General features: G+C 41.3%; 1 protein-coding gene across 10 annotated transcripts in view; it reads right to left on the bottom strand.

Moving 5' to 3' along the window:
* LOC121683726 (ferroxidase HEPHL1-like) overlaps positions 1 to 15,000 on the bottom strand; it is a 98,080-nt gene that overhangs the window by 32,491 nt on the left and 50,589 nt on the right. For 9 of the 10 annotated variants that reach the window (XM_042063490.1, XM_042063491.1, XM_042063492.1 and 6 more), the window contains exons 13-16: positions 14,321 to 14,460; positions 14,169 to 14,188; positions 6,200 to 6,415; positions 4,615 to 4,831 (exon numbers count right to left, since the gene is read on the bottom strand). In XM_042063490.1, coding sequence (XP_041919424.1) covers positions 4,615 to 4,831; positions 6,200 to 6,415; positions 14,169 to 14,188; positions 14,321 to 14,460 — 593 coding nt within the window. Of the gene's footprint in view, positions 1 to 4,600; positions 4,832 to 6,199; positions 6,416 to 14,168; positions 14,189 to 14,320; positions 14,461 to 15,000 lie in introns of all 10 variants that reach the window. The other variant, XM_042063499.1, reaches the window with a different exon arrangement.

Genomic DNA, 15,000 nt, shown 5'->3' with positions numbered 1-15,000 from the left:
TGCACACCCCTATTATTACCGTTTTAACACCCGTGAAAAACATCTTCACTGCAACCACTACACTTCCTCCTGTAGCCTTATATAGTCACTTATACAATTGCGTTTTGAATACACAAAACCGGATGGATGGAGACATTTCACTCGCTCTCTTGCACTCGGTCACTCGCTGGCGGTCCCATACGCAAATTTAATACCTCCCTTTCGAAAATGTGTTTTTTTACCAGCCAAAATTATTTTGTGCCCAAAATAAAGGTGAACGACTCAGAAAATGCATAAGAATGGTTCTTGAACTTGTACAGAATACACATTACAGTACTCAAGTAAAAGTAAAAAAGTACTTTGTTAATAAATTACTCAAGTAGGCCTAACAAGTTACTTTTTTATATTTTTGATGGACCTTTAAAGGGATACAAAAGTATGCTTTATGCCTATTTGCTTTTCTCCTCCTCTGTAAGCTAATCATATAGTCAAACATATTTTAAAAGCCCAATTCAAATATATTTTATTTAATGTACTTTGTCATAGCCAGAATAAGCATTACGTTGCTATGGATTGAAAAGCAGTCTTCCAATACATTGCAGCTGATTCTTCTGCTTTGCATTGCTAGAAGTCTGGTTATAACTTCACCATACAGACAATGTACCCTAAAACAATGGTTATATTATGGGTAGACCAATATTTAGGCTATAATAGCCTAGGCATATCCACTCGGGCAGAGCGACAGAGCAGGCTATCTGTTTTCTCAGCCGACTGTCTCATGTCATGTCCTGCAACATTGAGGCTACATAAATGAATGCTAGGCTTTTTCTAACTTGTATGCTCGATTTCCAGTGCATTTGCTTTGCTTGTAAATTAAGATGTAGGCTTACTTTCCTTGTCCAATGTGATTGTTGAACGATGCTGGCCAGAAATGAATATATGTGGAAGTTTCCGTGTCATGTCATACTTCTAGTCTCGTTGGCACTCTGGCAGCCTCACCAGAAGATGCAGCAACTGGCAGGACGTCATTGTGTTAACTGAGCTGTTAGATATATAGAACATCTACTTCTGTGTAGTAGGCTACATAGGCCAGCCATTACTTTTATAATCGCGGGTAAACGTAGCAATGCATTCTGAAGCCCTGTTTCTTTTCTCCTACGCCGTTGTGTACCGGGGGAGAGGTGCTCTTTTCTCCCTTGAGATACTTTCTCCAATAATAAACTTGTTCTCGTAACGAAAGGCAATTGAAAATGTAGCGGAGTAAAGAGTAGATTATTGGCTCAAAAATTTACTTGAGTAAGACTAGAAGTACCATTTTGAAAAAGGAAAGTTGCCGTTCCTCGAAAAAAATAGGCTACTTTTTTACTCACGCACGTTACTTGTAACGCGTTAGGCTACTACCCACCCCTGCAAATGGGTTTGATCTTGCTTTCTCCGAGCCATAGGCTACATCAGTGTTTCCCAAACTTTTTTTCTGGGGACCCACTTTTTTAAAAATGACAGACCATCGCGACCCATCTCACTTCAGATCTAACATGCAACCTGCATGCAATCATATTATTTTAGGCCACAGGTTCTCAAACTTTTCTTGGGGGTATTCTTGCATGCTACGCAGTCATCACTCTTCAGCATAGTAAGCTGTTCCTATATTTCTAAAGAGATGTTGTAGGCTACGTTGCGTTGCAGACAAATGGATCCTTAACACGTCAATTCCTATGTAAACATAGCAAGTAACTCAAGTCGTTATATTGTAGCCTATTTGTGGAGGTTTCTTTATTTGGAAAGTTGAATCCACATTTTCCTCTGGAGTTAAACGTTTGTTTGTAGGCAGTACACCAAGGCTGTGTATTGATGTTGTGGCAAGCTTCAAACCAGCATGCATCACGTCAAGTGCATCACGTCACGTCAGATCTGAGCAGATCTGAATAAGAATAAGAACATCCGTGTTTGTCACACATTCCGACGGCAAAGCACATGAACACTGTGGGAAGAACAAAGTAATCACGGGGGCGGTCCTTGTCATTCCCAGCTGCCATGAATGCACCAATAGCCTACAGCAATCCCGACAGTGCATCTCCTTGCTCAGTGTTGTGTTGTCTTATTGGCTACCCACCAACGTGGCAGGTAGATTGACAGTTTCACCCGCCAATCACAAAAGTTACCCACATTTGGCGTGTGGGCGGGTGCCAATTTCATGCCCTGTCCCCGACAATTTAAGACTTTTTTAGGCCTTAAAAACCGAAAGTTGTATTTAAGACTTTTTAAGGAACCCTGACACAGAGAGAGAGAGAGAGAGAGAGAGACACAGAGACACAAACACACACACACACAGAGAGAGACACACACACTAGGGGTCTGCGATAATATCGTGATTGTTGTTTTAATGATGTGCAAATTTACATTATCGAGTATTTAAATTACTTATGGGGAAAAAACACTCGAAATCACGCATTGAAACCCCATACATTTACTAAATCCAGGAGGTGTAGCCCTATGCGAGAGAAGCCCCTGGCTACAGCAGAGCAAGTGTAACATGATCGCTAATGGGTCCAGATTGTCACACGCACGCCTAATGTTTATTTTGTGCAGCAAGAGGTACTTGGGATTTTGTGCGGCTACGTCTGTTCAAGTAGCATAGTGTTGTCACAATACCAAAATTAATGTTTAGATACCGATACCAAGTCAAGAATTGCGATTTCAATACTTCTTCGATACATTTTAAAAAATGTGTTTGATTTGGGGGCCCCACCACCTTGACATCATCATCAGCAATATTGAATATACTGTAGTGTGATCATTCACACCAGTGGCCATCCCAGATTCTGCTTGACTCTCCACACAAACACACATGGAAAATGATTGCTTATGTCATATTTCATATATTCTGCATAATTACTAGTAAATATATTTAGCAATTTGAAAACTATTCTAAAACTATAACTATTTTTAAACTATTACACTTAGGCATATCTTTAATGTGGTGTGTAGGTCTAATTAAGTGCACATCGGTGATGTGTAGGTGTAATTGAGTGCCTGTCACTTTAAGACATAGGCTACGTGAGAGTAATTTACCTTGTCTTATGGTTTTAGTCTAGTGAATAAAAGTTGCACATAGCGCATAAGGATATGTGGATGCAATTAATTGTTTTGTATGTCATTAGATAAAATAAATGTTCAAAAAATGTACAAGTCAAAGAAAATCTTTCTGGGATCATAGAAGAGATGTGTGTCTTGCAATGTTCATTAATGATTTTAGCGAGCACTACTGTCAAACGTGACCTGAGCTAGCAGGATAGTTAGCAAGGATCTCTCTTCAGATGTAAAAGTTTGCCATGGTTGCTTAGCCTATTTCTAAATTACATTGCACCCAAATAGTAGGCCTAAATGACCAAAATCCCACAGCTTAGGTAGGTTAGCAACACAAACTTGAGAGATGCAAGTGAGCAAATCAACTTGATATTAGCCTATTATTATGTGTTACCATAGCATCACTTGAACTAGCAGCCATCTCTTGCTGTTTATAGCACAACAGCTGCGCTTACGTGTGTGTGTGTGAGGAGAAAAGACGCACAGCCACAGGTTAGGGGAGGAGGCGCTAGAAGCATGCCTTGTGCACACACATGTTACTTCAAAAGAACACGTTCATTCTCAAAAGTATCGATACTAATCAAATTAGGCATCGTGACCTTTTTAATTTCAGGGTATTGCGATACTTTTGTAGTATCGGTGCACCATGCAACACTAAAGCAGCATTGATGAGACAGTCACGTTTTTTCCTACATGGTATTATATGAAGAGAAAACATTAGCCTTTAAGTATTTTAATAGTCAGTTGTAAACAAAGAACTCTTCACATGTAGGCCTAACCCTTTTGTAAATGTAGTTCTGAAGTTCGCTCTAATATCGATTATGCTAACCGTTAGCATCTCTATGGGATTTCTTATATACATTAGCCATAAGCTAATGCATTAGTTTCTATTCTGTAACTTGGAATGTTAGCCTACATGATTTCTCTTAAACAAAACCTCGAAGGAAATGACTGAGATGTACTCTGTTGGTCTGCTTAGTTTTATAGTGAATCCTATGTAAAGGTTTGAAGGGAACTTCAGCTTCAGACTTTCTCTTGGGAAACTGTTAGGCCTATTCATCTTCTCTAATGTAGCTGGCTACACCATGTCATTGCCACACACACAAGTGGGGGCAGAATTGGAAATGTGTCATAGAGTGACATAGAATGCATTGGTTGATTTGGATAAAAAAAGTCACAGGTTAGGTTAGTGGTTATTATTGTATTGATGCTATTCATAAATAATGAGCTGTAAAGTAACTCAGACTTTTACAAATTTCTTTTAAAGGATATCGACTAATTATCATTATCGTCAAAATCACAAAAAATATCGAGATATTATTTTTTGTCCATATCGCCCACCCCTAACACACAGAGAGAGAGAGGGAGAGAGAGAGAGACACACACACACACACACAGAGACACACACACACAGAGAGAGAGAGAGAGAGACACACACACACAGAGAGAGAGAGAGAGACACACACACACACACAGAGAGAGAGAGAGAAACACAGAGAGAGAGAGAGAGACACACACACACACAGAGACACACACACACACTCTTACTGTGCATCTTGTTGCTCTCCATGAAGTTTTCATCATTGGTGTCCAGGTGTGTGTTGGCGTAGCTCTTGATGTTGTCCTGCAGGTACCATGACTCGTTCTCGTCGAACACCATGAAGAGCAGCGCAAACTCACGGTCCACGTCGCTACGGCGACGCTTGTCATCCAGCACACCGCTCCGACACACAATAAGCGGCCCGACCAAACCGCTCGCCAGGTCCTACACACACACACACACACACATGTATGAGTCTATCTCTACCCATAACATAATTTCACAGTAGAATGTGTTCCTGTGTATTGAGTGCGGATCGGGCCGCAAATTTCTGTCTGAACCCGGCCCGCGTCCAACAGATTTGCGTCCGAACCCGACCCGAAACCGACAGGCATTTTCATTTTTATGTCCGAACCCGACCCGAGCCCGACGCATATGATGCCTCAGTTATTCCTACTAGTGATTAAACGTTCACGTTAGCCCATTAAACAGAACACACAACAAATTGTCTACAGAATCAGATGAGCGTGCACGCACGCAGATCACACACAGCGCACATTAACACAAGAGGCCCAAGCAAGCATAGCCTATTGAAATAGAATTCTTGTCTTACCATTGACGAAAAGTCTTGAAATTAACTGCAACAGTCTTTGAAACTACAGTGCCTGTCACAGGCGGCATATGCCTGAAATGCGTTGTCACGATAAACAAATCTTGCACACAGGAAGAAAGCTATTAGGTATTTTTTACATGTTACTTTATTCTCAAAAAACATTTGAGACGTTTGCATCATGTAAAGCAGACCTGTTGGATACCCAACATAATAAGGACTTTTAAATGTAAAGCTTCCAATGCATATCGCCCCCATGTGTCCGAACCCGGACTGAACCAGACTATAATTTCTAAATATTTGTCCGATAAATATTTGTAAATATTTTGTCCGTAAATATTTGCAGCCACACTCTAATGTGCATGTGTGTGTGTGTGTGTACCCTGCTGTGTGTGTACACTAGTTGGCGATGGAGTAGTCTGTGCACGTATGTGCATGTGTGTTTGTGTGTGTGTGTGCATGTGTGTGTGTGTATGTATGTGTGTGTGTATACGTGTGTGTGTTTGTGTGTGTGTATGTGCATGCATGTGTGTCTATGTGTGTGTGTGCATGCGTGTGTGCATGTGTGTTTGTGTGTGCATGCGTGAGTGTGTGTATATACGCATGTGTGTGTGTGTATACGCATGTGTGTGCGCATGCGTGTGTGTGTGCATGTGAGTGTGCATGCGTGTGTGTGTGCATGTGTGTGTGCATGCGTGTGTGTGTGTGTGCATGTGTGTGTGCGTGCGCATGTGTGTGTGTGCATGCGTGTGTGCATGCGTGTTTGTGTGTGCATGCGTGTTTGTGTGTGTGTGTATATATATACGCATGTGTGTGTGTGCATGCGTGTGTGTGCATGCGTGTGTGCATGTGTGTGTGTGTATACGCATGTGTGTGTGCATGCGTGTGTGTGTGCATGTGTGTGTGCATGCGTGTGTGCATGCGTGTGTGTGTGTGCATGTGCATGTGTGCATATGTGTATGTGTGGGTGCATGTGTGTGTACCCTGACGTAGTTGGCAGTGGAGTAGTAGGCGTAGGTGATGCAGTTGGGGTCGTCTGGGCCGGGGCCAACTCTTTCTGGAACATTCCACAGATACTTCCTGATTTCGCCAGGGGCGGCTTCTGATTGGTCCAGGGGTTCAGGCTCCACCCCGTGGGCGTGGAGGGAGTAATGCCGGCTGGCCATGTTCTTAAAGGTCACAGACACCTGCTCGCCTACCTACACACACACACACACACATGTTCTTAAAGGTCACAGACACCTGCTCGCCTACCTACACACACACACACACACACACACGTTCTTAAAGGTCACAGACACCTGCTCGCTTACCTACACACACACACACACACACACACATGTTCTTAAAAGGTCACAGACACCAGCTCGCTTACCTACACACACACACACACACACACACACGTTCTTAAAGGTCACAGACACCTGCTCGCCTACCTACACACACACACACACACACACACACACACACATGTTCTTAAAGGTCACAGAAACCTGCTCGCCTACCTACACACACACACACATGTTCTTAAAGGTCACAGACACCTGCTCGCCTATCTACACACACACACACACACACACACATGTTCTTAAAGGTCACAGACACCTGCTCGCCTACCTACACACACACATGTTCTTAAAGGTCACAGACACCTGCTCGCCTACCTACACACACACACACACACACACACACACATACACACACATGTTCTTAAAGGTCACAGACACCTGCTCGCCTACCTACACACACACACACACACACACACACACACACACACATGTTCTTAAAGGTCACAGACACCTGCTCGCCTACCTACACACACACACACACACCATAGACACATTATATACACACACACGTTCTTAAAGGTCACAGACACCTGCTCGCCTACCTACACACACACACACACACACACACACACACACACACACATGCGCACACACACACACACACACATGCGCACACACACATGTTCTTAAAGGTCACAGACACCTGCTCGCCTACCTACACACACACACACCATAGACACATTATATACAAACACACACACACACACACCATAGACACATTATATACACACACACACACACCATAGACACATTATATACACACACACAGCATGCATACATTACACACACACATGCCAGAGAGACTAATTGTAAGTAGTGCTACGAGGAGATGTTCTCTAAAGAGCTGGGTCTTCAGGAGTTTTTTGAAAATGGAGAGGGATGCCCCTGCCCTTGTAGGAACTGGCAGTGTGTTCCACCAACGAGGAACAACAGATGAGAAAAGTTTGGATTGGCCTGAGTGTACCGGTGGTAGAGCTAGCCGTCGTTCGTCTGAGGAGCGCAGCGGTCTGGAGGTAGCGTATGTCTGTATGAGGGCATTCAAGTAGGCGGGAGCAGAACCGGACACTACTTTGTAGGCAAGCGTTAGAGCCTTGAATGTTATACGGTCGGCCACAGTAGCTGGATGACTTGACTTGACTTGAGTAAGTGGGTTGTGAACCAGGGCCACAAGGTCCGCTGAGCCCTGCTGGGGCGTCTGAGTGGATGTTCATGTCGCCGAGGACGAGTAGCGAGCGGACAGTCATGCTCAGGGATGGAGGACAGCAGAGTGTCCAGCTCGTCCATAAAGTCGCTGGTCTGGGGGGCGGTAGATGACCAGCACGTAGAGTTTTGCTGGGGCGATCACTGTGATGGTATTCTAATGAGTTTGCCTAGTGGGCGGTAGATGACCAGCACATAGAGTTTAGCCGGTGCTATCACTATTCAAATGAGACATATTTGTTTGAAGGCAGCAGCGGAGTGAGTTTCCATTTGTTGGAGATAGCAACGGCTGAGACGAGGCCGGGCGCTTACACTGACGCTTCAGCAATAGCCTCTATTGTGATTTACACTGACGCTTCAGCAATAGCCTCTATTGTGAATTGAATGCAGCTTTTCTTGCGTTTCACTGATGGTGAATCAGCGTAGACGCCCTCTAACGTAGCCCAGCTTAGATTGTTCAAAAGGGTCTGCTTATCAATGCGATTACTTATCGATTCCCATATCGATTCCTGTACCATTTGCTGAACACTTATAGGATGGCTTTGAGAGTTGTTGGTTTTGAATGTCTAATTTAAAGTGGTTTTAGAGACTGAATATCAAGTGTGCAATATCAATACAGAAGTTGAATGCTTTAAAATTTCTAAAAAAGTAAACATTTCTAAAACAAAGCTTTGTATTGGAATCGTTAGTGGAATCGTTAACGTGTGGAAGTGTACGATTCCGATGGATCGGAACGTTTGGAACCGATTCCCAAGCCTACTCTTGACTGAGTCCGCTCGCTCACACCGATCAAAACTTGCAGTTTCAAGTAGCCCCCTCCCCTCAGCTGTTCCCAAACGAAATCAGGCTATTTAATCGTGTATTTCAGGTAATATCAATTAAATTGCAGTTGTGGTGTTGATTGAGTAAAGATAAATCAAATAACAATACCAAATTACAGTTCTACGGAAATTATTTGGAAAACAAAATGTAAACAAATATTTATGAAAGTTCATTAAAATCAAACTATATAAATATACATTACACACACACATCATCATATATACATTACACGCACATGCCATATATACATTAGACACAGGCACGCTATATACACACACATCACATGCAGACCATTGATGTTGACCAGACATGTGGACTCGAGTCACATGACTTGGACTCGAGTCAGACTCGAGTCATGATTTTAATGACTTCAGACTTGACTTGATAAAATTCGGCATGACTTGCGACTCGACTTGGACTTGAATACTATTCACTCGAGACTTGACTCGGACTTTGCCTCTTTGACTTGTGACGACTTGACATGTCTCGAGTCAAAAACTAAATTTCCTGATCATGGACCAGTCACCCCAGAGATGCTTTCCCTCCGCGACTAAAAAAAATAAAAAATAGCGGAGACAAGCGGCCAGTCCAGAGCACAGTTCAGTGCTGCCGCTACCCCCACATGCGTTACGCACTGTGTGTAGGGCACCAAGAGACAGAGAAATGACCAACATTTAGCCAATAATTAGTAGCTTTACTGCAAACTGATTTGCACTCTTGTTAGAGAACGTTTACAATGTCAAAATGCACCAACAGCATGTTACATAAAGATGATACTTTTCGAGTCCTCTCCATTAAGATCCAACTTGAACTTATGCTAGCCTACTGCATTTAATTGAGAACCCCATCTAAGCACGCACGAGAGGGAGAGAAAACGAGTGGCAGGTTCCAGCTGGCTTGTCATTGTTGATGGTGATTGATATTTTCTTTTAAATATAAGAAACGTATAAAAGGAAATCATGAAGGCAACAAATACGAGATTAGGGGAAATTGCGGATTTATCCGGTTCTCACTACTGTTATAAACTATGAGATCCAGGTCACTATGACATAGGCTGCACTCACTGTGATTTGGAAAGTGGACAAGAATATGAAGAGTTGTCTTTGCCTTTGTGTAATGGAAATGGTGAGTCTTGAAGTAGGCCTATTCAATAATTTGTTTACATGAAGCACATTGATATGCCACGCATACGCATTCCACTCAGCTAGCTAGGTGGCTACTGGCTACCAGGCTCATAATTCACATTTAATTGCAAACAGAAAAGCATCATGTCATACATGCATCTATTTCCAAAGGAATGAAAGCTGTTTGTGCCAACTTAATATCATGCTTATCATTGTTAATATTGTGCTATACATGTGGCACAAACAATGTTTGAGTTTGTGGACTAGCCATATGAATGGAGCTGGTAAAAAAAAGATCATTATGAGAATGTGTGGACAGTGGCACACAATGGGCTTAAAGTGACAGTGCACCATTTACAAATGAGATAAACAGCATCAAATGTGTAGTATTTCTTAAGAAATGAATACTTTAAAACAAAATTACTGTGTCATTATTATCATTTAAATAATATAAAAGTGTTGACCTTGGCTTCCCTTATGAGTCGCCACTGGCAGACAGCCTAATAAATTGTTTGCAGGCAAATCTGTGGCCTAGCGCAGTGAAATGCCATCAGTCAAATTATTACTCATACTTACAGTGTGCTCCGCAATTTGGAAAAACAATATATATATTTGTCATGTAGCTATCCGTTTTGTACAGATTACTCAGGTATGCACATGTGTATATTGTATGTGCATGCATATATCGTAAAAGATTCCAAGACAGAAACATTGAACATATTTTAATCTGTATTTATAAAAAAAAATCTGTGGATTAGATGGAAGTGTTAAAATTATGATCGATAGTCTAATAATGCCATTATTAAGTGAAGAGTACCTGATGACTTGTTCAGGACTTGAAAAAGATTGGGACTTGGACTTGGACTCGACTTGGCTTTGATGAGACTTGGACTTGGACTCGACTTGCCCTTCTCTGTATTTACTTGGGACTTGACTTGGACTTGAGTGCTAAGACTTGGGACTTACTTGTGACTTGCCAAACAGTGACTTGGTCCCACCTCTGATGTTGACGCAGCAAGTCTACTTCTTTAACCAATCGTTTATTTAGCATTGCAGAGGTTTCAAACAATGTTTATTTAGCATTGCAGAGGTTTAGCATTGCAGAGGTTTCAAACAACGTTTATTTAGCATTGCAGAGGTTTCCAACAATGTTGTGGCTCTCCAAAGTGAAGTCTGTAACCTCTGGAAACTTGGTAGCAGCATTTGCTTCTTCTGTATGTTAAATAGATGACGTGCTTCTTCTGTACATCTTAAATAGATGACGTGCTTCTTCTGTAGTTGAGCTAAGTTATTGCTGCTCGTGAAGGGTACATGTTAAATAGATGACGTGCTTCTTCTGTACATGTTAAATAGATGACGTGCTTCTTCTGTAGTTGAGCTAAGTTATTGCTGCTCGTGAAGGGTACATGTTAAATAGATGACGTGCTTCTTCTGTACATGTTAAATAGATGATGTGCTTCTTCTGTAGTTGAGCGACCAATACTAAGGCAGTGTGGTTGTGGTGTTGATACTGTATGTAGGAAGGGGCTGCAAAGGTGTCGTTCACATTTTCGTTTGTCGTTCTGATTTTATTTAGGCTTGATGAGAGTTTATCACTGCCTTGGTTTTTTATATGTCCGATCTTAATGTCTAATGTTTTTAACGTTAATACTGTTAATAACGTTAATTGCTGCTCGTGACGGGTACATGTTAAATAGATGGCGTGATTAAACATATTTTCATTGGTCAACCAACAGAATTGAAGAGATTTAACAGGGAACAGGTTTTCAACATGCTTTCTAGCGAGGGAGAAGATGGCAACATGTCTTCTTGATGGCCTAGCTTTCAGCCACCATGGAATCCTATTTGAAGAAAGGCTAATTGGGTCCTGAACATGTACGTTTCTGTAGTTTGATTGCGTACTGAAATGAACATGCATTTAGAGCTTGAATGAGTTTGCATTCAGATATATTTAAGAAATGCCTATATGTAGAATTGCCTATATGTATTGGCTAAAGTTAGCTGTTTGCGAACTACAGTTAGCTAATGCTAGCTAATGTAATGAAAATGGCCTAGGCCAGGTAGCATACTGAAAGAACAAACGTCTGCCTATGGGCTTTTGTTGTTGTTAAAATTTCGATTCATTGAGATAAAGTAGGTGATAATTACAAATGAAACATTTGATTTGGAACAACTATTCAAAGTTTGATCTCTTGAGTTCAGTTTAGTCCATTTGAAGACGTAAAACAGGCTTAGCTCATGCAAAAATGTTTCAAACCAGCACGGATATTTTTCTCCTCGAGGTGGATAGACTAATGTAGTGGTAGTAAAAATGTGTAGGTTACCGTCTCTGCACATGAGCAAAATGATAATAAAGGACTTAGCAAAGGTGTATTGTGTGGAGAGAGTATTTGCTGCAGCTGCTATGCTTTAATTAATCTAATTAGCGTTGCGATCGTGCAGCAAAAAAGTAAGTAGGTCCTGTATGGACCTGATTATTTACAGGGAAACTCGCCTATAGCTAATTCTAATAATCAGCCTTCCACAACAGTCTAAGACCTTGCAGTTTATAATATTACATTAACTAACTTCCACAACAGTCTAAGTGCAGTTTATAATATTACATTAACTAACTTCCACAACAGTCTAAGTGCAGTTTATAATATTACATTAACTAACTTCCACAACAGTCTAAGACCTTGCAGTTTATAATATTACATTAACTAACTTCCACAACAGTCTAAGACCTTGCAGTTTATAATATTACATTAACTAATTTTCTAATCTTCAATTTAATATCTTGTATGATAAACTATGCATGTTGTCGTGCAGATGACCTGTGTATAACCCCTGTGGTCCTGTACAACTGTCAATCATTAGTAAAGTACATGTATTCCTCATGCCTACATAATAGGACAGGGAAATTTAGTCCAGCTTGTGTTTTGTTCTACAATATCAATGCCAAGTCAAATGCATACTTATGTGTAAACATGCTATGTATGCATCTAATATGTAGGTTAGCCTATGGATTGTTTCCTGTATGTTTATCTTTTGCCACTTTTTCATTTCAGAGTGAACCACACCTGTCCCTGTCTCATCCCAGTCTCTCCCATCACTCAGCGTGGCTGCAGAGGACCCTCTGTATACAGCTCACCCTTCCTTCCCTGTGTCCCTCCCATTGCCTTCTTCAGCTGAAGAGCCTCCAGTTGATCAGCACCCCACAGCTCTGTCCTGTTAGGTGATGCAGGCCTTCCACGAGCTACATGGGCAAGGCACACCACCAGCACCATGCAGAGCAGCCGCACCACCACAACTGCGTGCAACACCACACGGAGCTGCTGCTTCTGTACCTGACTTAGCAGACAGATGGCATGGAGTTCAGGTGGATCTCCTGAAGTTGTACAGCACATTACTAGCTTAGTAATTGTTCTGGCTAATAGAACTCGGATGTGAACATTTTGTTTTTGTTATTCGGACGACTGACATCACAGAGACAAATGTGAGGAAACCTCACAAATAAGTGCAAATCCACTGCAAGTGTCAACATCACAAGAGCTTACAGTAGAATACATTACTGCATTGCTAAATGATTTAGTTATATAACTATATATATTAGTTATTATAACTACACATTCATTTGGATAGCGTTTGGGTTAAGACCATCATTTAGATTCCTGTAAGAAAATGCCTCATATTACCCAGAAATGAAGTCAGGATGGTTTGCTGTAGGATATAATGCATGAAAAACTAGACACACTTGATATTCAGTGATTGATGTGTTGTTTTGTATTTGGTGATTTTGGATAAGCTATGAGACACTTGGAAACGCCTAAACATACCATATGAAATCTGCTCTGTAACACCTGTAGACCTTTACCTATGATCTTCAAAATTTACACACATACTACCATGATGTTGTTGAATCATGAAGTGCAGTTTTTAATTTCCTAAGACTCTCATAACCAGTTCCACACTACAATAAACAAACAAAACAGTAGGCGTTTTGTATTATTATTTTTTTTTTTTTGCTTTTGTAGCTGTAAAATTGAACACAGAATTAACTTAATAAAATACTGAATATGTTTGAAGATGATGGCCCAGGTGTCCTCTTTACTTTAATCCATTATTATTATTATGCAATTTGTAGAGCCATAGATATTTAAGTTCAAAATGAAACCATCCAATATAGGCGGAGATTGCCCATTTATGCCCTCTGCACCAACATGTTAAATAGATGGCGTGATTAAACATATTTTCATTGGTCATTTAGATACTCCACACTAACTGTAGACGAGGACAAGGTAAACATTCTATTCATAGTAAAAAGTCAAAATGGAGTCAAAGTCAAAGTGGAGATTGTTTTAGGTTGTTTTCATCAGACAGCAACGATACACACATCACATAGAAACCACAGACACATAACACACTTCACATGGATATTACAAGAATGTTAAGATATCTGTTTTAGATTCACCTACCTGCAATCTCAGAATAGGTCCTGCGCACACACACACACACACACACACACACACACACACACAAATTTATGACAATATCTCAAATTCAAATAAATATTATGTTTCATTTATATAGTGTATGTGTGTATGTGTGTGTGTGTATATATATTTACCCAGAATGCCCAGGTGTGTGTCCTGCGCTGTGATTGGTTGGCGGGTGGTGTAGGAGGCGTCGGTGTACTGACGGAACACCACCTTCTTATAGCGCGAGCCAATCCGCCCATCCCCCCTCTGCACAAACACACTGCCATAACTAATGCACACACACACACACACAACACACACAAGACACACACAACACACACACATGCACGCACACACAACACACACACACACACAAACAATGTATATTACTGTGTGTGTGTAAATGTTAAAGTCCATATATGTGCATATATTTTCTGCTCCTCCGAGCATTCTGAGTGCTTTACAATTGTAAGTGTGTGTGTGTGTGTGTGTGTGTGTATAAGTGTGTGTGTGTGCGTGTGTGTGTGTGTGTATATAAGTGTCAGTGTTGCGCGGGTTTGGTCACAAGCGGCCCGCGGTCGCCAGATATTTTAATCAACCCGACCGCAACTCGGACCGCGAATATTAATTAGGACAAAATTATACCCGACCCGCGATCCGACCCGCTTATTTACAAAATGTGTGCTTTTGGTTATAGTCTGCATGCAGTGTGACAGTAGGCCATTTCTGTAAAACAAACTAATTTATTTAGGCATGCAGAACATAATGTTTGCGTAGGAGAGAGAATGAGAATAAGAGCGCAAGCACGCACGCAACCACCAAGGATTAG

The sequence above is a fragment of the Alosa sapidissima genome, chromosome 15, assembly GCF_018492685.1.
Source record: "Alosa sapidissima isolate fAloSap1 chromosome 15, fAloSap1.pri, whole genome shotgun sequence".
In the NCBI taxonomy this organism is placed as follows: domain Eukaryota; kingdom Metazoa; phylum Chordata; class Actinopteri; order Clupeiformes; family Clupeidae; genus Alosa; species Alosa sapidissima.
The sequence above is the reverse complement of the archived record's forward strand: the minus strand, read 5'-3'. Positions and strand labels throughout refer to the sequence as shown.